The sequence below is a fragment of the Arvicola amphibius genome, chromosome 7, assembly GCF_903992535.2.
Source record: "Arvicola amphibius chromosome 7, mArvAmp1.2, whole genome shotgun sequence".
Lineage (NCBI taxonomy): Eukaryota > Metazoa > Chordata > Mammalia > Rodentia > Cricetidae > Arvicola > Arvicola amphibius.
Genome location: NC_052053.1, coordinates 49,066,450 through 49,088,514, shown reverse-complemented (window position 1 = coordinate 49,088,514; position 22,065 = coordinate 49,066,450). Strand labels below are relative to the sequence as shown.

The 22,065-nt window shown below is 46.3% G+C and overlaps 3 protein-coding genes across 14 annotated transcripts in view; 2 read left to right on the top strand and 1 right to left on the bottom strand.

Moving 5' to 3' along the window:
* Gpr107 (G protein-coupled receptor 107) overlaps positions 1-4,318 on the bottom strand; it is a 65,568-nt gene extending 61,250 nt beyond the window's left edge. Inside the window, exon 1 of the mRNA XM_038336413.2 lies at positions 4,172-4,318. Within this exon, the coding sequence (XP_038192341.1) occupies positions 4,172-4,294 (123 nt within the window). The 5' untranslated portion in view covers positions 4,295-4,318. The remainder of the gene's footprint in view (positions 1-4,171) is intronic.
* On the top strand, positions 447-695 carry LOC119818745 (cAMP-dependent protein kinase inhibitor gamma-like). The gene is given in 3 exon segments (XM_038336510.1): positions 447-492; positions 495-540; positions 542-695. Coding segments are annotated over 3 exon segments (246 nt in total).
* Positions 4,319-13,849: 9,531 nt separating the features above from the next.
* Positions 13,850-22,065, top strand: part of Fnbp1 (formin binding protein 1) — a 115,990-nt gene continuing 107,774 nt past the window's right edge. For all 12 annotated transcript variants that reach the window (XM_038335813.2, XM_038335822.1, XM_038335821.1 and 9 more), the window contains exon 1: positions 13,850-14,086. In XM_038335813.2, the coding sequence (XP_038191741.1) occupies positions 14,063-14,086 (24 nt within the window). In that variant the 5' untranslated portion in view covers positions 13,850-14,062. The remainder of the gene's footprint in view (positions 14,087-22,065) is intronic.

Genomic DNA, 22,065 nt, shown 5'->3' with positions numbered 1-22,065 from the left:
GAGAATCCCCAGAAACTTGCAAACTAAGCTGACAGATACAATAGTGAATAAATCCCTGCCTCATACAAGATGGGAGGCAAGGACACCCAAGTCTGCCCTCTGACTTCTACACAAACATCTCAGTGCACACATACACACACAGTATGAATACACAGAAGATAAACTGAGCCATGGCACAACATGGATGAATCTAAAAAGTCTAAGAAGCCAGGGACAAAAGCAGCCCTGTTGTGTGACTCCATTTTTCATGGAGTACCTGGTAAAGGACAATCTAGGAAAACACAGAGTAGAAGTGTTGCTGACTGGGCATGGAGTGCAGGGGATTTGTAAGTCGGCAAAAGAGATGTGGCAGCAGACTTCCACACTGATTAATCAAGAGTGAAAAATCTGAAGAGATGCAAGCAGAAAAAAAAATTAAACTAGGCCTGAGGATCAATACAACAGGCATGATGGAGGTTGAGTCCTCCTACTCGGACTTCATCTCGGGTGACCGATAGGCCATCAGGATGAAGTCCCTGACATCCAGGGTGACTCAGACCAGGAGCGGGCAGAAGCTAGCTGGAGACATAGGCGAGCTGGGACCCAAGAGGGAAGGACAGGCATCGGGAAGTACCCCAGATAAGGAAGCCAGCAGCCAGCCTGAGAGCAGTGATTTCAACACCTCAACTCAGTCTGGCCTTGGTCCTAGAGGCTAGGAAGTCCCCTCCTTGGTACAACCCAGCAGTGTCTTCTCTGAGCCCATATCCCAAGCCAGCCAGGCTGAGAGCCTCCTGGAGGCCTCTGTGGCCAGTACTCCAGCAAAGTCCTCTCCCACACCCACAGACTCCACTCTCCTTCCACCTCCCCATGGTATCCAGATACACCATCACCTCAGGCTGTTAGTTTAACTGTCAGCTAGGGGGGTTGAGCCAGGTCCTGCCCTCAGGTGAGCAGCCTCACACAGACAGGGACTGTCCCCGCATCATTCATCCTTCTGGCCAGTTGCCTAGGTCAAAAAATCTTCTTAGTCTTTTAAAGTCTCTTTTACATTTTTTTAGAACATAACTTTTTCAGCAGAGAAGGGGGAGCTGACAATCACTTTATCTGGTTTTGGTTTGTTTTAAAAGCTGTTTTTGTTGGTTTGTTTGTTTTTTGTTGTTGTTGTTTTTGGTTTTTTGAGACAGGGTTTCTCTATGGCTTTGGAGCCTGTCCTGGAACTAGCTCTTCTAGACCAGGCTGGCCTCAAACTCACAGAGATCCGCCTGCCTCTGCCTCCCGAGTGCTGGGATTAAAAGTGTGTGCCACCACCACCTGGCACTAAAAGCTGTTTTAAGTTTAGTTATGATGATCCATGCAGTTCTAAGTCCCCCATGGAGCCTCACAGATCCAGTTGTAGAAAAAGGATTTGACTCAAAACTACCTTAAAATTCTTTGCCCTTGCTGGGCAGTGGTGGCACATGCCTTTAATCCCAGCACTCGGGAGCCAGAGGCAGGCTGATCTCTGTGAGCTCGAGACCAACCTGGTCTATAAGGGCTAAGTTCCAAGACAGGCTCCAAAGCTACAGAGAAACCCTGTCTCGAAAAACAAAAACAAACAAACAAACAAACAAACAAAAATTCTTTGCCCTTTATACCAAGAGAGTGATACCTAGGTTCCAGGAAATAAACACTAATGATTTATGTGAGAAAGAGAGAGAGAGAGAGAGAGAGAGAGAGAGAGAGAGAGAGAGAGAGAGAGAGAGCGAGCTGTGAAAAGCAACAGAAATGTCTTATAGCTGGGCAGTAGTGACAATCATAGTAAATAATGAGTAATCACAGGGACCTAACAATTAAACATGTGACTATTATGTACAGAAATTATACCTCAAAAAAGTTGATTTTTAAAAGTAAGGCATAATGGCGCTTGCCTTTAATCCTGGCACTTGGAGGCAGAGGCAGGAGGTTGGATCTGTGAGTTTAAGGCCAGCCTGGTCTACAGAGCAAATTCCAGGACAGCCAGGGCTATTCAGAGAAACCCTGTCTCAAGAAAGAAGAATAAGGAATATACAGAAAGGTCAAAAGAAAGGGCTGTGAGAAGACCAAGAAGACAAATGAGAGATGAGAGATGGTAAATACCGAGAGCAAATTAAAAATGAAGAGATTCTTTTCTAATTTAGAAAACTATAAAAAGTTGAGAAGAGAGAAGTGACATTTGCGCAAGTGGGAAGGTACATGGGAGTTCATAATATAACTGTACCTACTCTGGTGCACTCAAAATTGTTGGTGCTAAAAAGTTTTATAGGCATCAATGCCATAGAAATGGCTCAGCAGTTAAAAGAATGCATGGCCCTTGCAGGGGACCCAAGTTTGATTCCTAGCACCCACGTGGGGCAGCTTGCAACTGCCTATTACTCCTGCTTGCACATGCACATACACACAGACACACATATAGAAAAATAAAACGAATCTTTTAAAAAATCAATTGATATTCCAGATATTTGGTGATTAAGTTCTTCCAAGTCTGGGTTTCTAACCTGATCAAGTCTATGCTTCCCAACCTCAAGCAGAGCAAGACCATCTTGAGCCTTTTAGATAGGCCTTCTCTGGGGAAATGCCATCTACTTAGACAATAAATTAAGACTAAGAAAAGAGTCTAGTACCAACTATAGAATAAGTTTAGGGATGATGTTACAAGAGAGAACCATTAAGTCACTTGGCACAGGAGAGAATCAATCACAGTGCTACACTAAGTTGGCACAAGAGAGAAATCGACTGCAGAACTACTCCAGGTTTGCTTCTACCACTAAGGCAGGATATCAGGTTGGTATATAATGGCCTCTAAGGCTGGCCGATATAAATTCTGCCAGTGTTTACCTGATGATACCAGGCAACCGGCATTTTAATACTAGAAATGTTGGACAGGGAACCAGGAGACATGGTCCTAGTGTGTTCTGTTGCAAGTTTTCTTTCTAATTCCTAAGCTTTACCATCTCGGCTCCATTGAGTACTCAGTAAAAACAATCTGTAAACTTCAAAATGGGAGAATTTACAAGTTAGGAGTTCTTAGCTCCGGTTGGGAACTACTGATAAGATGCACCAGAACCAGAGGCCACGGGAAGGCCAAGAAAGTGGTGTGGCTGTCAACAAGCTCTTCTCTTGGCAGAACTCCTACAGCTCTCAGTGGGGTCTCAAAAGGAGCCAAGCCTGACCTGTGGTTAAGAGTCACCTTCCTCCAGACCATTTGTATCTACGAACAAAAGCCGACACTGCAAGTGTGCTTGTATGGGTCTGGCCAGGTTTCAATTCCAGACTCTGTGTTCTTCAAACTCTACGTTCACAAGACTGATGCTTCACGACTAACGCAAGGTGTTTTACAAGACAGCTGTGTCCAGGTTCACAAACTTCTTGGAACACTATTAGGAAAACGTACAAGGCTTTGACTCATAACGATGTCATCTTCTGTCCCCCAGATAGGCTAACCTGCTGACAACTCTGTGTAAGCCTTAGAGAACTTTAAACTGTGGGTTACCATAAAGGTTCCTAGTTTTCATTCCAGGTCTATCCCTTAGACAATGGCCATAGAGACAGAAAGAAAAAGACCCACTCTTAGAAGCACTTTAAATGCTGAGTCTGGATCCTGAGGGTTGTTCCTCCTTCCTTCCTTTCTTCCTTCCTTCCTTCCTTCCTTCCTTCCTTCCTTCCTTCGTTCTTTCTTTCTTTCTTTCTTTTTGAAATCAAGGCATATATTTCCAGCGAGATTTGAATTACTCTTAGGGATCCTCGCCTTGGTCAGTCAATCGAGCACCCTAAAGCAAGCAGGGAAAAAGATTCCGCACACCTTCAAAGCGCCAGGTACAGGGCGGAGATGGCGGACAAGAGAAATTGGGATTAAAGTTGTGTGTAAGGGTGAGCAGGGAAAGGAGGGTACCACCGGCGTGGATTCCAGGGAAGGCAGCAGGGATCGCAGGAGCGGCCTCTCAGGTCTTTGGGGCTTTAGACAGTCACTAGGCCTCTTCCCCAAGACCTCAAAGCTGCAGGGACCAGACTACCCGAGGCAACCACACCGCGTAGTCCGTCGCGATAGGACCACGCAGACCCCTAGCTCGGGAACCAAACTTAGAGAACCCGCAGGGCCGAAGTTGGTTCACCCCGGAGCAGCTGTCGCGCCCCGATCTCCACCCTCTGTCTCTGTCCCCAGTCCGCCAGGCCTTACTTTGAGCGCCAGGTGGTGGACGCGGCCCAAGCCGGGGTCGACCAGCAGCTCCAGGAACGCCAGCAGTGATAGCAGTCGTAGACAGTAGGGGCCCGAGCAGCTGACGGGCACCGGGACTGCCATGTTTGTTCCAGCATCACCAGCTACTTCCTCTCCCACCCACTTCCGGGTCAAAGTGCGGCGTCCCGGAAGTGCTCCCGGAAGGGGGTGCGGCCACCACCTCTGAGGTCCTTGAGATCATTTTACTCCAAAATACAGCTCTTTGGTCACGCAGGGATTTGAGCGGGCCTTCTCGGGACCTTTCATTTGGCTTCCTCAGTGCGGACTTTCGGTGAAGCCCCTCTGAGGACCCTGAAGCGTTTGCCATGACAACCATGGTGGGGCAAGACCAACCCGGGCATCCTTTCTGCCTCGCCGGGCTTGGGGAGTGAGGGACCTGGACCAAAGGCTGGAACCCTCAGTGGCTGCCACACACTCCCTGGCTGTGGACAAGCGTGTCGTCAGTGGTAATAACTTAGAAATTGCTGGCTTGTCTTAGACAGCTTGATTTATTATTATCCTAAGCCCTTTACCACAAACCGCAAGCGAAATAGTTGCTAACAGGATTTATTGAGTATATATGAAGCAATCATCTAGGCTTTTTTTTTTTTTTAGATGGCATTTAATCTTTGGGACAATCTAATCAGATAAGAAGTAGGTGTCATACTTCTCCCCTGCTATACCTAAGCTCTGAGAATGGTCATTTGGTTCAGGCTGAGCCGGGGATCACATGGAAATTTTTCACTGATGATCATTTTGCTCATGTGATTTCATGCCACCACTAGAGTCTGAGCTGTAATGTCTTCTATTTTCGTCCCTGTGGAAACCTTGCTTCTGGTCCTTGGCACTTGAGGACTCGGTAGGAGGTCCCTGATAGCATTGTTTATCAAGGAGTTACGGGAAACAAGTATATTAAAAGTGCTGATTGTCAAGCGTGTTTACTTTTTAAACACTCCCCCACCCCCAGCTTTTCAAAACATCTGCTCTTGATGTCCTGGAACTTGCTTTATAGACCAGGCTGCCCTCGAACTCACAGAGACCCACCTCCCTCTGCCTCCCTAGTGCTGGGATTAAAGACGTGTACACCACTGCCTGGCTTTAGGTCCTTGTTTTTAACTGGACACACAAGTAATGTATGCTCATGTGGTGTGTCTGTGTGTGTGCTAATTATTTAAACAAAACAGGCTATAATAAAAAAGACTAGGAATCCGTCTACCAGGCAGCCATCAATGTATAGGTGTGTTGACACCTATGACAGAAGTAGGAATGAAATATATCATTTTTGTTTGCTCATTTTTATATGTGTGTGTACCATATGCAGGTACCTGAGGGTAGAAGGTGCCAGAAGATTGTGTCAGATCCTGCTGAGCCTTCTCTCCAGTCCAACGTGATGCAGAACAGTCAACTTAAAAATTCATTTGGATGCTGGGCCATGGTGGCACACTCCTTTAATCCCAGCACTCGGGAAGCAGAGGCAGGTAGATCTCTTGTGAGTTCGAGGCCAGCCTGGTCTACAAGAGCTAGTTCAAAAAAAAGGAAAGAAAGAAAAAAAGAAAAAAGGAAGGAAGAAATTAAAAAAAATCACAAATCACTTGGGAAAATATAGATGTATAGAACTGACAGTGAGGAGGGGCTCGGTTCCCCGTGTACAATCTTTAGAACTGAAAGTGAGAAGGGGCTCGGTTCCCCATGTACAATCTTCAGAACTGACAGTGAGGAGGGGCTCGGTTCCCCATGTACAATCTTCAGAACTGAAAGTGAGAAGGGGCTCGGTTCCCCGTGTGTACAATCTTCAGAACTGACAAATCCAATCCTTCCCTTGACTAAAAACCAGTGCAAGCTCAGTCACACCCTCTTCAAAGGCAAAAGTAGAGCACGTAGGTGGAGACACAGAGGTGTAGTTTATCTTAGAATACCTGTAAGTTTCGGGGAGGGAAAGGCAATAAATACTGGTTGGTGACTGTCCTCTTCCCTTGGGTCTTGGGCCATCTCTTTTGAATATGCAATCTTCCATGCTTGAACAGGATTTTCATCTGACCCCTTTTCAGATAATGGAACCTAGAGCAGGAAACTCTAGAATTAATCTTTTGCAGCTCTTTGCAGAGAGGTGGAAAATTGTTTTCTGAGTGAATTTATGTGATCTATATGTATGTTATGTCATCTAAAATCAGGCAATTCTGTCAAGGTGCATATTTTCTTTTTTCAGATGGGGTTTGATTGGGTGAACTAACTCAGAGGCAGTCTGTTTCTGCAGAAATGACCCGCCAGCACGCTCATATCCACCCTACTCACAAAGCCCACAGCAAATCCTCTGTCCTGCCTGCTGTAGAGAAAGACCATTGCATGCTGTGTTAGACTGGACGGCTCCGTAGGGAACTCAGGTCTGTCTGCTTTCTTTCCCAGGTATGAACAGTTCCAGGGAATGTTACGTGACTTTCCAAAGGTCACACAGCCTTTTGAGTAGTTTTAGCAGGGCATCCATAAAACCAGGACTGAAACTTCAATTGCAATAGAAGTGAATCTGGGCTTCTTGACAGATATTATGAACAGCTTTGTAATTTTTTTTTAAAAAAATGTTATTATTCTATTCTTACTTTGTGTATGTGTGTGTTGTGAACACAGGTTTCCTGGAGGTCAAAAGAGGGTTTCAGAACCCCTGGAGCTGGAAGGTGGAAGTGAGCCGTATGATATGGGTGCTGGGAACCCAATTTAGATCCTCCACAAGAGTAGTGCGCATGTCAATTGGCTGAGCTGCCCCTCCAGCCTCAGCTTTCTGATTTTTGTGATTTTGTGTTTTTAAAAAAGGTAGTAGCAAGCTGGCATGGTAACGTAGCTTTGCCTCCAGGACAGGAAGTCTGAGATAAAAGTCAGCTGTTGGGGATGGAGCTTAGCAGCCCAGCATGTGCATGAATGTGATCTTGGATTCAGTTCTCCACACCAGGACACTTAAAACATCCTGAAAAAGAGAATAAAAATGTGAGAAATCTGATACTTTGTTTTGGGGAGCAAGAAGAAAGGCTAAAGACGGTTAAGGGAAAAAATGTAAATGTTTATGTGTATGCATGTATGCCTGAATGTATGTGTGTACATGCCATATGCATGCAGGAGCCTACAGAGGCCAAAAGAGAGCATCAGATCCTCTGAAGCTGGAGTTACAGATGGTTGTTGGCCACTGTGTGGCTGCTGAGAACCGAAACTGGGTCGTATGGATGGGCAGTCTGTGCTCTTAATTGAGCCATTTCTCCAGCCCCTACTTAAGTGATTTTTACTTAAGAAAAATGTTAAACAGATGAATTTTTCAGTGAGTTTTTCCTTTCTGATGTTGTAGTACTGAGACTTCATACATGCTGGACAAGCCCTCCTCCACTGGTTTATAGTCCCATCCTATTTTTTACTTTTTAAAGTTCAGTGCCTAATTGATGATAATAATAATCTGGACTAGAGAGATACTCAGCACTTAAGAGTACTTACTGGCCGGGAGGTGGTGGCGCACGACTTTAATCCCAGCACTCAGGAGGCAGAGACAGGTGGTTCTCTCTGAGTCTGAGACCAGCCTGGTCTACAAGAGCTAGTTCCAGGACAGGCTCCAAAGCTACAGAGAGACCCACTCCCCTCCAAAAAAGCACTTACTGATCTTCTAGAGGACTGGAGTTTGTTCCTAGCACCGATATGGTGACTGACAGTCACCTATAATCCCAGTTCCAAGGAATCCGGTGCCCTCTTCTGGCCTCTGTGGGCACCTGGTACACATACAAACACGTACATAAATATAATAATAATAATAATAATAATAAAAGCCATGCATGGCCGGGCGGTGGTGGCGCATGCCTTTAATCCTAGCACTTGGGAGGCAGAGGCAAAGGTAGGTAGATCTTTGTATGTTCAAGGCCAGCCTGGTCTATATAGTGAATTCCTGGACAGTCAGAGCTACATTGTGAGACCCTGTCTCACAATAATAATAATAAGATGGAGTTGGTGGTTGGTGGTTAAGAGCGCTTACTTTTTGTCCAGAGGACCCAAGTTCAGTTCCTAGCACCTATATCAGGAAGCTCACAACCACCTGTTAGTCCTGCTCCAAAGGATTCAATTTCTTCCTCTGGCCTCCATGGCACCTCACACACATATATACGCATGTACACACGTAAGTAAAAATAATAAAGACCAATGAATAATAAAGTTCAATACCACTTTTTAGAAGGTCTGTCTTTCAGTCTGACTAATCTGAAAACAGAATGTCCAGGTACCTTCAGTTCCTCTTAGTGTGACAAAGTATCTATTCCTTTATTTATTTATTTATTTATTTATTTATTTATTTATTTATTATGTGTACAATATTCTGTCTGTGTGTATGCCTGAAGGCCAGAAGAGGGCACTGGACCTCATTACAGATGGTTGTGAGCCACCATGTGGTTGCTGGGAATTGAACTCAGGACCTTTGGAAGAGCAGGCAGTGCTCTTAACCACTGAGCCATCTCTCCAGCCCCACAAAGTATCTATTCCAAAGAAGAATTCTGTCTCCTGGTGGTGACACTTTTGCCAAACTTTAAAGTCTTTAGGATTTCTTTATTTTTGAGCCTGGGAATTATGACAAAACTTCTACAAGGCCACACCAGTCCAATCTGCTTAGTGGTTTGTGGGAATGTCTGTCTTTGTGTGTTTGGGAAACCTGTGAACTCAATGGTTATTTTGAAATCCAGAGAAAGGAGCATGGAAGACCCCTTACAAAGTCTTAGAAAACCTGTTACCAGGAGTCAGTGCGGAATGTTCTTCCAATGCTGGGTCCCAGAAAGGTATAACACATAACTTCCTGCTTTCCGGAAAAGGTCATTTGTGTAACCAGGATGCTGTGACCAGCACATCTTGTTGAGTAACAAAACAAGTTATGCCTGCTTCTCCCTGGCAGCGCCTTCCAGGGGGCATTAAACCAAGGCACCTACTGGAAAAGCCTGAGGTCAAGAAGGGCAGAGTTCCTTAACCCTAGCATTGAGCCTCGCTCTCTTAATCATGAGCCCTTAGAGTCTGCAGGATCAATTCAAAGTTGCCACTGGTAGGAAATTCGTGTTTGAATTCAAGCTTGTAGTTTGAATACAGTGCTATTGATAATACGTAGCCTGGGCTCGGACAGTTGGAGAAAATAAGACATAACTGCTGTTTGTTCTTCCTTTTACCAAAGCTTTTATTACATTTATTTATGTGTGCATTGGGGAGGGACACGTGCCATAGAGAATATGTGGAGGTCAGAGGATGATACTCTAAAGTCTTCTCTTCCCACCATGAGTCACCAGGATAGAACTCAAGTCAGCAGGATTTTGGCAGCTCGTTTACCTTCTGAGCTGTCCAACAGTTCTGTTTGTCTTTTCAGAAGAGTTCTTTCAGACCCCAAAGCTAACACTGTAAGGAACCAGAGGCTTCTCAGGACCTGGTAACATCCATTGGCCATGTCTTCCAGATTGTGGTGGAGAATTTCAGGCATCTCCCGAGACACAGAAGAAAACTTTGAGAACATCTTTTTGGCAACTGGGAAAACATCAGTCCAGTGGCCCCAACACACCTTCCGTGGGCTGAAGGTGTGATGGAAATGAACTTGAGAATCATTTTTCAGCCTAGGGACACTGTATATAATCTGCCCAGCTCCAGGCAGCCCATGTTTCATGTTTATACCGTCTTTACAGACCTTCAGAGAACTCCGTCGTTGGTATTAAAATCTAGTTGCAGTTTTAAGATTACACTCACTAGAAAGTTCCTGCTTTTATCCTGTTCCTAGTTCTTCCGCTTGGCTGCTTCTGGGGTCCCAAGAATGTATAGCCAGTTCTCAATTTACCATGACTCAACCAACAGTTGTGGGTTTCCTGGAATACTAAATGCTTTGTTTTGTACTCAGGTCATTTCAAAGCCAGCCTTGGCTGCATAGTGAGTGTTAAGTCTGCCTAGACTACGTGGGACCCTGTCTTAAAAATCAAACAGTAAACCAGGTTTGATGGCACACCCCTCCCAGCACTCAAGAGGCAGAGGCAGGCAGATCTCTGTGAGTTCAAGACCAGCCTGGTCTACAGAGTGAGTTCCAGGACAGCCAGGATTGCACAAAATAGAAAAGGAGTTTATTGAGACTTAACTCCATTGTAAGTAAAGCTATGGAAAATTTTAAGCTATGCTCAGATAGAAACCATTGACGGGCGTCATTAGGAAACTAGTGGTAGACAACCAGTCGTCTTGCCCTGCCGTTCTAGCCAAGGGTCTAGCTCTAGCAGCGGTTTGTAAGGTATTGCTTCCTTGCTGTGGCACACAGGAAAAGGAAAGGAAGCTGGTACTTGTGCCCTCTTTGCTCAACACTTTGCAGATATTTTCTTTTAGTATTGAAGAAGCCATGAGGTCATTGTTCCATTGTAAGAGAGGAAACTGAGGTTTGGAGAAGGGAAGCTCTGAGCTGCCCGCCCTGGGCTCTGCATATCTGAACCGCAGTAAAGTGTGTTTGCCCAACGTTTCAGCCTCCTGGGAGTTTGTGAAGCCCCCTTTTTGTGAATGAGGAAACTGAAGCTCAGACGGTGTAGGTGCCAGAGGTCACATGCCTAGTAAGGACTGAACTCTGGGATCCCCAACAATTAATTATAAAACCCTGTCTGCCACTGAAGAGGTACCTACCTATAAACCCCAAATGAGATGTTCATTATAATTCCACTCAGGGTTAGCACTGTCCAAATCCCTGATAGATTTGCCTCAGACTACTCAGAAGTACCTACGGAAGCAAGAGGAACACCCACCAAAGTTGTGGGCCAGCCTGGGCTACAGACTAAAACCTTGTCTCAGAAAATAAGGGCTCAGAAGATGGCTCAGTCAGTAAAGGCACTTGCCACCAAGCCTGATGACCTAAAGTCAATTCCTAGGAACCACATGGTGAAGGAGAAAACACAAGTTGTTCTCTGACTACTGCGTGTGTGCTGTATGTGCACTCCCCCACACACATACTAAGTACATATAGAAATATAAAAGCTTTATAAAGAAAGCAAACTGCTCGACAGGGGTGGCATGTGCCTTTAATCCTAGCACTCAGGAGGCAGAGACAGGTGGATCTCTGAGTTCAAGGCCAGCCTGGTCTACAGAGCTAGTTCCAGGACAGGCTCCAAACCTACAAAGAAACCCTGTCTCAAAAAAAAAAAAAAAAAAGAAAAAAAAAGAAAAAGAAAAGAAAGGAAGGAAGGAAGGAAGAAAAGAACAGCGGACCAATCAGCCCAAGAGCTTATGCAGGCTGGGTCTGTGCTGTGTTCGTCAGATGCCTCCCTTTAGGGTTACCCCTTCCATGCCATCAGATCATTCGAAGGCACAGACCACAGCTTTGTGAGTCAGGCTGGAGCAGGTGTGCAGCTGGGTGAGCATTTGCATAGGGCGAGAACACCCCTGCTAAAAGGTCAATACCACATTTCTCTTCCATTTTCTGAAGCTTTTGATTGTAAACATTTTCCAGTTGCCCTGCAGACTTAAAAAAACAAAACCAAAAACCCAGTGAGAGGCGCTAAATGGGCCCAGTTAACTTGGCTCCTGAACCTCCTGTGGCTTTCAAGGGTTTCCTAAGAGTTTAGGTATCTCTCTCTTCTGCAGTTCCTTCTGCTTCTTCTGCTTCTTTCTCTGTAGGGCACAGGTTGTTCTACCCCCGGCTACACTATTTTTTGCAAGTGGTCATTCTAGTTTTCTGAAGTCAAGATTAGATCATTTTGTGGACTAAGAAGGAAACAACAAACAAGCAGAGGCACAGGTGACGACGATGATGACGCAGGCATGGTCTTGCTAAGTAACCGGCCATTTCCAACTTTGAGTAGATAGCACCTGTGTCCTGGGCCTGGGAAGATAGTGCAGTGTGGCTCAGAGCACTGGTTTGATTCTCAGCACCCACATGATGGCTCACAACCTATCTGTAGTTTAGTTCTAGGGGATCCAGCACCCTCTCTGGCCTCCAAGGGCAGCAGACATGAATGTGCTACACTGATATACACGCAGACAAAACACCGGTACACATCAAAAACCGAAACACAACAACAAAACAACCCTGCGGTCTAGTTAATTAACATTGCTTACATTTTGAAGTCCTCTAACTCACCCTAGCTGGCCATCCTGACCCTAGCATATCCAGCTCAGACTTGGAAAATGTGGGGACAAAATATTTAGAGACACAAGGATGGGGGAGGGGCTTGTAACTGACAAAAGAGCCCCAAACAGTTTTGATGGTTTCAATGTAACTACCCCACAAAGGAAGTAGGAGGTCTTGAGGTTTGAGGCAATGTTCTGCGCTCTACCCCTCCTTCCTTTTTTCTTTCCTTCCTTTTACTTTTTAAACAAAGTATTATTATTTAGTGTTTGATTTTTTTTTTGTTTTTTTTTAAACGGAGTCTCACTATGTAGCCTTGGCCTGGAACTCACTGTGTAACCCAGACCTTTAACTCCACCTGCCTAGCCTCCCACCACACCATTGTTATCTAGCAGTCTATTGTCTATTTATTTATTTATTTTTGTCAAGGTTTCACTTTGAAGTCCAGGTCAGCCTGCTTGGTACTTCTTACTAAGTGGCTCAGGTTGACCTCTTCCTGCCTCTGCCTCAGAAGTGCTGAGACTACAAGTGTGGGCTTGCAGTCCACACACTGGGCTGAGATTCACCCTTCAAGGATAATCTTCCAACAGGTTGAAGAGAGCAGGGAGTGGAGAAACAGGGACCTGTTCTGGAGGTCATGGCCCTGGAGAAAAGGTCTCAGCAGTAGCATTCAAAGAAAGAATGTGGGGACAGTCTGAGGGATTCTGAGGAAATAGTTGAAAACCCCCAGATTCCCCATAGCTAGTGAGAAATGACATTCTGTTGAGTTTTGGAAGAGTTAATGGTCCTAATTCTGCACCAGCTACCCACTGGCCAATTCACCTTGGTTCACACCACTAGGCCGCGGGCAACTGGCAAACACTGCCTCCCTTTGGCAGCTGGGGCTCTCCTACTAGAGGTGAAATCCGTCCAAGATCACCAGCTTGGAGACTGGATTTGAACCCTCCAAGTTCTCAGTGGGCCCTAGAGATTCTGCGGTCCGTCAGCGGGGTAAGAGGATTTCATTACTGAGATTCCTGGCTGAACAAGTAGGAAAGAGCTTGTTCTACAGATTATATTCTTTGGGTGCTCATCCTCGAGTTCCTTCCCTGGTTTCCTGGACCTGCTCGGTCTCTATTTGCCTCAACGTCCCAGTGTACACAACGCACGACGTCACGGTTCAAGGCCCCACTCCCAAGCACGCTGACCGGCTCGTTAGCATCCACGGTGACTGGATGGTGGGAGAAACTGCTCTGGGAGCCTCTAAGGTGGGCGCCAGTGGCCGCTGGGCGAAAGTTCAGAAACGCAAAGCTGTGCTCAGAGCGGTGGGTGGAGGGCAGATCGCGATGCCGCGTCGTGATCACGAACGGGCCAGTCTGCAAGCAGTGACCGCGGGTCCCGAAAGCGTAGGGCGCACTAGCTGCGGAAAACCGACGACACGGAGAGGTCCCGAAGGCCTCGCGTCCTTCCGGACCCCCGGGCAACCGGGCCAAAGGGAGTCTGGGGGCGGGACGGTCCGCTCGAGCTGTCAGTCCGGCCCCTCCCCGCCCCGCCTTTCGTCCCGCCCCACCCCGCCCCTCGGCTCCGGTGCGGGGCGGGCGCGCTGCGGCGGTCGCTGTTGCTGCTTCCTCGGGCCATTTTGCTCCGCGCGGAGAGACGAGAGGTGTAGAGCAGGGCTAGAGGAGGCGCGGGCCGGAGGAAACGGCGGGCGGCGGGCTTCCCGCATTCGCAGTGTCCGGAGGGGCTCAGCGATCGCCGGCGAAGGGGGTCGGGGGCCCTTTCCCGGTCCCTGCATCATGAGCTGGGGCACCGAGCTCTGGGTGAGTGAGGGGCCGGGCCGCGGGCGGCCTGGGCGGGAGGCGCGGCGAGGGGCCTCTGCGTGCGTTGTTGCCCAGCGAGGTAGGAACGCGGATCGGGTGGCCCCGGCGGCCTGGAGCCGGTGCAGGGCTGGGTCCCGGCGCCCGGAGCGGCCACCCGCGGGCGATCCCCGGGGGCGTGGGGCCCGCGCTGTACCGGACTGCGTAATTGCGCGCGCCCCTAGACGGAGCTCTGGGACAGATCTATGCTCCCGGGTGCGGGCGGATCCCGCGCTGCTACCGGGGGCGGGGCGGCCTGGCAGGCTCCTGGTTTCTGGTCTTGAGTTTTAGGGTGCTGCGAGCGAGGGATGAGGTCTTCTCTCAGGAAGTGAGGACTTTAGCCCCAGGGCTGTTGGGGCGCACTTGTAATTCTTTGGGTACAGCTCAGATCCCCAATATGAGGGGGGCTGCGGCGTTTAGTCCGCAGGAGGACGGCGGTAGGGGAGATCATAAGGATACCACGAAGGGCCGGTGGGGACCTGTTTCTGTCCTGCTGCCCAGAGGAAACGGTTTCAAGAGGGGTTGGCCTCGTAGGACCCTTCGTTTTGGGGTACATGTGAGTTAGCGAGCAGCTTGGTGTCTGGAAATGGTCCCACCCGAGGGCGGTCAGAGGACGCCCGGGCAACCCTCAGGCCATCTCCGGGAAAGAGTGGCTGTTGGCCGAGGGACAGGGCCTGTTGTCCTGCCTTCCCCTGGACTGGAGCACCGGGGAAAGGCAGGGCATAGGCTGGCAGTGCAGTGGTCTGGATGTAGGTGGGGACGAAACCGCGGTTATTGCGCCGAAATATGCCCAAGACCAGTCATTCTCAGTGATGGATTCCAAAGTGCCCGCTCTACCTTTCTGAATTCCATTTGTGAAGGGTGTGGAGGAGAAAGTGTGGGGTGGTGTTGCGGTCCAAGATGAGGCCAAGAAATGTCATGTCAAAATAAAACAAGGTTACAGCAATTAGGAATGCAGCACATCTTCCTTAATTTTTTCTTTTGCTTCAATTGTTTTTACATAACCATTTCTTAACTAAAGTATTCTGTTAATACTAGAATCCTGGGAGCACTGGCTCTTAAATCAGGAGAACTCATTTTATAAACATCTCCTGTCAAAGGAATTCCCATTCATCCTGCTGTCAAAATGTCAGGTGACTGATGTGTGCAAATACCCATTTTGAAAGAATTAAATTAGCACATAGTTTGAAGCACTTGTACCAGCCTAGGTTAGGCAAAACTGTAGGCCTTTGGGTGTTCTTTTCTTATTTTCGCTTCCTTCAGTTTTGCTTTGTGGGTTTTGTTGTTGTTGTTATGGGGTGGGGGCACCTCAAAAGTCATGGTCAGCTGGTAGAAGTCTGGGCATGTGTTATCTGGGGTGGGGGCACATCAGAAGTCACTTATTCATAAAGCAGGATGGGGTTAGGAATGAAGAACATACATGATTCTGAGTGGTTTGGGGGGGTAGACATTTCCTAGCTGTGCTGGTGAGTGTCCTAGCAGGTGATCTAGAGGGCAGGTGGCTGGGGCCAGAACCGGATTGTGGCTGCCCTGCCTGCCTATCTTTTGAGAGTGAAAGACAGGAAGTCAAAGACAGGAGCAGCCCTGGCGGCTCGCACTGTAGTCCCTACACTGGAGAGGCTGAGGCAGGAGGATTGTTTTGAGTTTACATCCAGCCTGGAATACACAGTGAATCCCTAGATCAGCTGGGTCTGCATGGCGTGACCTTGTCTGAAAAAGCAAAGCAAAAAGCCATACTGAGTATGTGATTCTGGTAAAATACTTGCCTGGCATGCATGAGGTTCTGGGCGTTGGACCCAGTTCCATAGGTAGAGAGAAAAAAAAGAGTGCTTGGGAAATGGGGAAAAAATATTAATGGCAAGAGATATGAAATGTTTGGGTTTATTTTACTTGGTAAATTTACGCGTTTACGTATGGTCAATAACAAATTGGACAGCCATATTATATATGAAGTATGTGGCAATGAAGAAGGTGGTTTTAGTTTTTTTTTCTGTTTTGTTTTTACGGCATGCTGAGTGGAGGTGTTTGCCTTCAGATAGCTTATAGTTTAATGGAGGGAATGGGTTAGCATATATGACACCCACTAAGAAAACTGGGTGCAAAATCTGCATTTTAAGGCCAACATGTCCACTATCAGTTAACTTTTCATTTTAGCAATTTTCTTTTTTTATTATTTATTTAATCATTTTATGTATTTGAGTATGCTGTCTGCGTGTATGCCAGAAGAGGTCATCAGATCCCACTATAGATGGCTGTGAGCCACCATGTGGTTTTTGGGAATCAAACTCAGGACCTCTGGAAGAGCAGTCAGTGCTGGTAAGGGCTGAGCCTCCTCTCCAGCCCCTAAATTATTATTATTAATTATTATTATTATTATTATTTTGTAGCAGTTTTCAAGGAAAAAAGAAAAGAAAGAAAAAGACAGAAAGAAAGCCAGCCCAGAGGAATGGAGGGGATCAGGGCTGAAGCAGCCATCTGTGGGTCCAGTGGCCAGAGCTTGGCGGTGTACACTGCGCCTGGCAGCCAGGCTGCGGCCCTGATTAAGGGCTTTCCTTACATGGTGGCTTTGGGACCTTGCTCATGTGTAATGAGATAATGATGGGGTGCTAAAGCCTCACTTGGCAGAATGATGCTTCTAGACGGAGTAGTACGGTTTGGGTGGCCGTGAGTGATTGGTAGCTGCCACTCTCATAGACCTTCACTGATCTCAACAGATTTTATACAGTCTTGGGACTTTAGTGAAAATCTTCTGGCTTCAAATGCTCATTTGAAAATACAGGAAAAGCCCACTCTTAAGCCACATCCTGCTTTGCCAAAGAGTGAAACACTTTTCTTCTAGAAACCTCTTTGTTGCAGAAAGCAGTCGCCGTCTAGGTGAGCTGTGAGAAGCTGTACAATGTCCGGAAATTATAAAAATTAATGCAAAGCTCATAGTTTATAACTGTTAGATTCATGTAGTTGAACATTAGGCCTTGTATTTTCATATTAAAGGAGTGTAATAAAGCCAGGCCTGCTAGTTCAGGTCCGGAATCCCAGCTAGTGGGAGGCTGAGATGGGAGGACAGAAAGTTCAAGGCCTGCCTGGGCATCTTAGAGTGCAGTTTATGTCAATAATCTTAGAACACAGAAAGGGGAGCAGACATAGCTCAGAGCTTGCATAGCACACATGGAGCCCTGAATAAATGCCAAAGAATAAATGCCAGTTTTAAATTTTATTTTTGGTTTTGCTTTATTTTATTTTGTTTTGTTTTGTGTGAGACAGGGTCTAACTGTGTAGCCCTGGCTGACATGGAGCTCACTATGTAGACAAATGGCCTCAAACTCACAGAGATTCTCTTTTCTCTGCCTCCTTAAAAAGGCAGGTTTGTTTCTTTTCTTTTCTTTGGGGGAGATTTTCAAGACAGGTTTTCTCTGTGTAGCCATGGATGTCCTGGATCTCAGTCTGTAGACCAGGCTGACCTCGAACTCACAGAGATCCGCCTGCCTCTACCTCCTGAGTGCTGGGATTAAAGGCGTGTACCACCACTGCCCGGTTTAAATGACAGTTTTAAAATGATTAGATTAAAGCTAAAACTTTAGCACAATGATAGGTTGCTTGGATAGCATGTGTGAAACCCTAGGTTTATCCCCAGTGTGACAAAGAAAAAGGAAACTGAATTAATTACAAATCAAAAATCTTCCAGTAGTAGGCTTATAAAAATCATTTCTGTAACTCTACAACATTGAACAACTGCTCAGTGCAAAACCCCAATACTCTGTGCGAGTCTCATTGTACAAGATGAAGGACAGCACTTACCTCCCCGACAGTACTGCAGTACAGGTTTTACCTCTAGCCTGGGACATTCTATATCTATGAATACATCGGTATCATCAGCACAGAGCTGGGGTGTAGTGCATTAATGCAGTGATTGCCTAGCATATGTGATGAGACCCTGAGCTACTTTGTTGAGATTGGGGCGTGTGTGTGTGTGTGTGTGTGTGTGTGTGTGTGTGTTCTGGAGGCCAGAGGTCCCACACACTAGGAGTACAAGAGTACAAGCATTCACTACCATGCCAGGGTGTGTTTGTTGTTTTAGGATGTTTTGCCTGCATGTATGTCTGTGCACCACTTGCATGCACTTCCCACAGCTGCCAGAAGAGGGACAGCGGATCTCCAGAAACTGTGGTTACAGGTGGCTGTGAGCTGCTGCCTGGATGCTGGCAACTAAAGCCAGGTCTTCTGGAAGAGCAGCCACTGCTGTTGACCACTGAGATATCCCTCCAGCCCTGACATCAGGCTTTTTTGTTTGTCTTTTTGTTTTTGTTTTGTGTGTGTATTTTTTTTTGTTGTTGTTGTTGTTGGAGGTGGTGGGTTTTTGGTTTTGGCTTTTTTTTCCCCCCAAAACAGTGTTGTTGTTTTTTTTTTTTTTTTTTTTTTTTTTTTTTTTTTTTTTTTTTTTTTTTTTTTTTTTTTTGTGTGTGTGTGTGTGTGTGTGTGTGTAGCCCTGATTGTCCTGGAACTAGCTCTGTAGACCAGGCTGGCCTCAAACTCACATAGATCCACCTGTCTCTGCCTCCCAAGTGCTGGGATTAAAGGCGTGTGCTATTACTACCCGGCCAGGCTATTTTTTATGTGGGTACTAGGGATTGTGATCTTTGTGGTGACATGTTGAGCCATCTTCCCTGCTCCAACTTGTTGCCACTGTGGTCACTGGTGAAAGGACAAGTGTTTGTTACATTAGGGTCATTAGGGTGACTTTTTGTTATTGTTCCTGATTATTGGAAGACAATGACAGGTTACTGAGCCATCAGCTCACCTATTTTTTTTCTTAAAGCTTTCTCGTTAGCATGAAATATGAAAAAAATCATTGGAAAATTTAGCTTTCATCTTTACTCCGTCTGAGTTTGCAGCTGGCTCAGTGACAGGACCAGGTTTTGCTGTCTCCTGGTATCCTGTCTGCCATCTTTAATCTTCGCTCAGTATCTCGCGAGGAATGAATTAGCCAAGTGTAAATGAAGGAGAAACCCGAAAAGCACGCTGGCCAGCACACTAAGAAGCTACCTGCATAGATCATGTGCTTTTTTTTTTCTAGCTGGGTTTTTAAGATAGTGCCAGGCACATCACGTATACGGAAGTGCCGCCACTAATGTTGATGGTGGCATAAGCTTTTTATGAGGCAGCAACATGAGCTGAGCATGGTCGCTCCGGACTTTTACTTAATCGGAGCACTCGGGAAGCAGAGGCAGATGGATCTCTGAGTTCCAGGCCAGCCAGAGATACCTAATGAGACCCTATCTTGGAAATGAGGTATCAGTGTCAGATGCTTCGAAATACTTTCGGGGCAACTCAGTAAAATTCTGTCTCTAAATAAAAAATACAAGAGGCTACAGATGCGGTCCAAAGGTAGAGAGCTTGTGCGGTGTATGCGAGACCCTGGGAACAAGACCTGGCTTGATGTGGGAGCTTAATAAGTATTTATTAAATGAGTGAGTGAATCCTTTCCCCCATTTTGGTTTAACATTTGATTGTGAAAATTCAAATCAACCTAATCACAATACTTTCCTGCATTTTGGCAAACATGTACACACACACAGTATATACACTAATATGTATATATTATATGTATAACTATATGTAACATGCATATATGTTATTATTTTGCGTGTATGTTCATATATATTCCTAGACAACATAAAAAATAGGCTTTATTAGGACAGTTTGAGATTCCCAGTAGAAGTGAGTAGGTGATACAGAGATGTCGCTTCCCCATGTGCCCTTTGTCCCACGTGAGCCAGTCTGGGCAACTTTTCCCTCTCACCCACCCTCCACGTGCTTTGGCACACACTTGTACTCCCACTACACACAACACAAACACACACACAGGCATAAAAATTGTTTTGAAAAGCAGTTTCTTCTCTGTGGGTCAGAGCACTCATGCCCAGAAGCTAAGGGAGTTACATTAGGACACTTTTTTATTTTATTTTATTTTATTTATTTATTTTCTGAGACAGGCTATCTCTGTAGCTTTGGAGCCTGTCCTGGAACTAGCTCTTGTAGGCCAGGCTGGCCTCGAACTCATAGAGATCCGCCTGCCCCTGCCTCCAGAGTGCTGGGATTAAAGGTGTGTGCCACCACCGCCTGGCCACAGGAAACTTTATAATGTGTTAAGGTGTTAAACTAGGCAATACTGCTTCCTTTTCAGCTGGAAGTAGTGAGGATTAACAGTTTCTAGTTTGGGAGACGCATGAACTTGTCCTCCTGTTGGGTCACCCTGTGATAGGAAAACCAGCAGGTCACTGCGGGTGTCCCACAGTCTCCACCCAGCCATCGAGGAGATCCTGGGAGGCTCACATTAAGCAGAGATGGCCACCATCTACGCCCACCTTGGCTCTCATCTTGCTTAGTCCTTGCTTGGGATGATGGTATGTGATCAAAGCCTTGACCTAGAGGATGAGCAAAGCCCAGGGAGGCTGCTTGTCACATGCCCTGCCACACCGCAGTGAGTCTACTTTTGGCTCCTCTTCACATAGGTGATCCCATTGTAACAATCCGAGATCAGGCAGATTGAGCCTCCTGTGGGTAACTGGCTCACCCGAGATCAGAGTCAGGGGTCCTGCGGTACTCAGAAATGGTCTGATTGATTTATTTAGTCCTGAGAACAAACCCAGGCCTCTCACATACTAGGTAAGCTCTCTACTGAATCGGCCCTGGTGCCTCTCCTTCTTTAAATTAAAAAAGAAAGTTTAATTTCCATTTAGACTGTATTTCTCTGGTTATCCCTGGCTGTCCTGAAACTTATTTTGTAGACCGACTGGCCTCGAACTCACAGAGATCTGTCTGCCTCTGCCTCTCAAGTGCTGGGATTAAAGGTGTGCGCCATCACTGGCTGGCTTTAACATTTTTATTTATTAATTTTGTATGCCTGTGTATGGGGGTACATATGTATCCTGACAGGAGGGAGGTCAGATGACAGCTAGCTGAGGCTAGTTCTCTTCTTCCACAGAGTGGGTTCCTGGAATCCAATTGGGGTCATTAAACTTGGTGGCAGACTCCTTTTCCCATGGAGCCATCTTACCAAACCAAAGTTTGTTTTTTTTTTTCCCCCCAAGACAGGATTTCTCTGTAGCTTTGGAGCCTGTCCTGGAACTAGCTCTTGTAGATCAGGCTGGCCTTGAACTCGCAGAAATCCACCTGCCTCTGCCTCTCAAGTGTTGGGATTAAAGGCATGCGCCACCACCACCTGGCTTTTCTAAAGATTATTTTAAAGGCAAGCATTGTGGCTCACAATTGTAACCCCAACACTAACGTTGAGTCAAGAGTATCTCAGCAAGTTTGAGGTCAGTCTGGGCTACGTGGCAAGACACACAAAAAACTAATTTTATTCTTTAAGCATTTTGTTTTGTTTTTTTTTCCTTTTGTTTGTTTGTCTTAATATATAAATTTTCTTTTTTTGGTGTAGTTTTTTTGATTTGTTTTGTTTTGTTTTGAGGCATGGTTTTTCTGTGTAGCCCTAGCTGTTCCAGAACTCATTCTGTAGACCAGGCTGGCCTCAAATAATATAGAAAATTTCAAATGAACTTTGTACCTAGTGTGCCCCTGTAGGGTCCTCAACAGTCTCAACTGAACACTATAATGCCTTCCTGCTCCCTGGTTTTCTGGGGAACCATGTCTGGGTCGCATGTTCTCCCCACTGTTTAAAATATGGAAGAAGGAGAGCAAGAATTCAGTAGGTATCTTGTCGCCTTAATTTGAGGGCAATAAGCACCTCCTTGCTGAACCTAAGGAACTAGTTAGTTCTAGTTTTTAGATGAGGCTTGGGCTGGTGGAGCCACTCCCCACGCTCACCCCTGAGTGCTGCTCCCATGTAAATGAAACTTTCTCTTCCTGGCACCAAAGTCAGCCAGTAATAGTTCAAAGTTTGTTTCTGTCTGAGTAATCATGGTTCCCTGTCCCCCTTGCTCGCT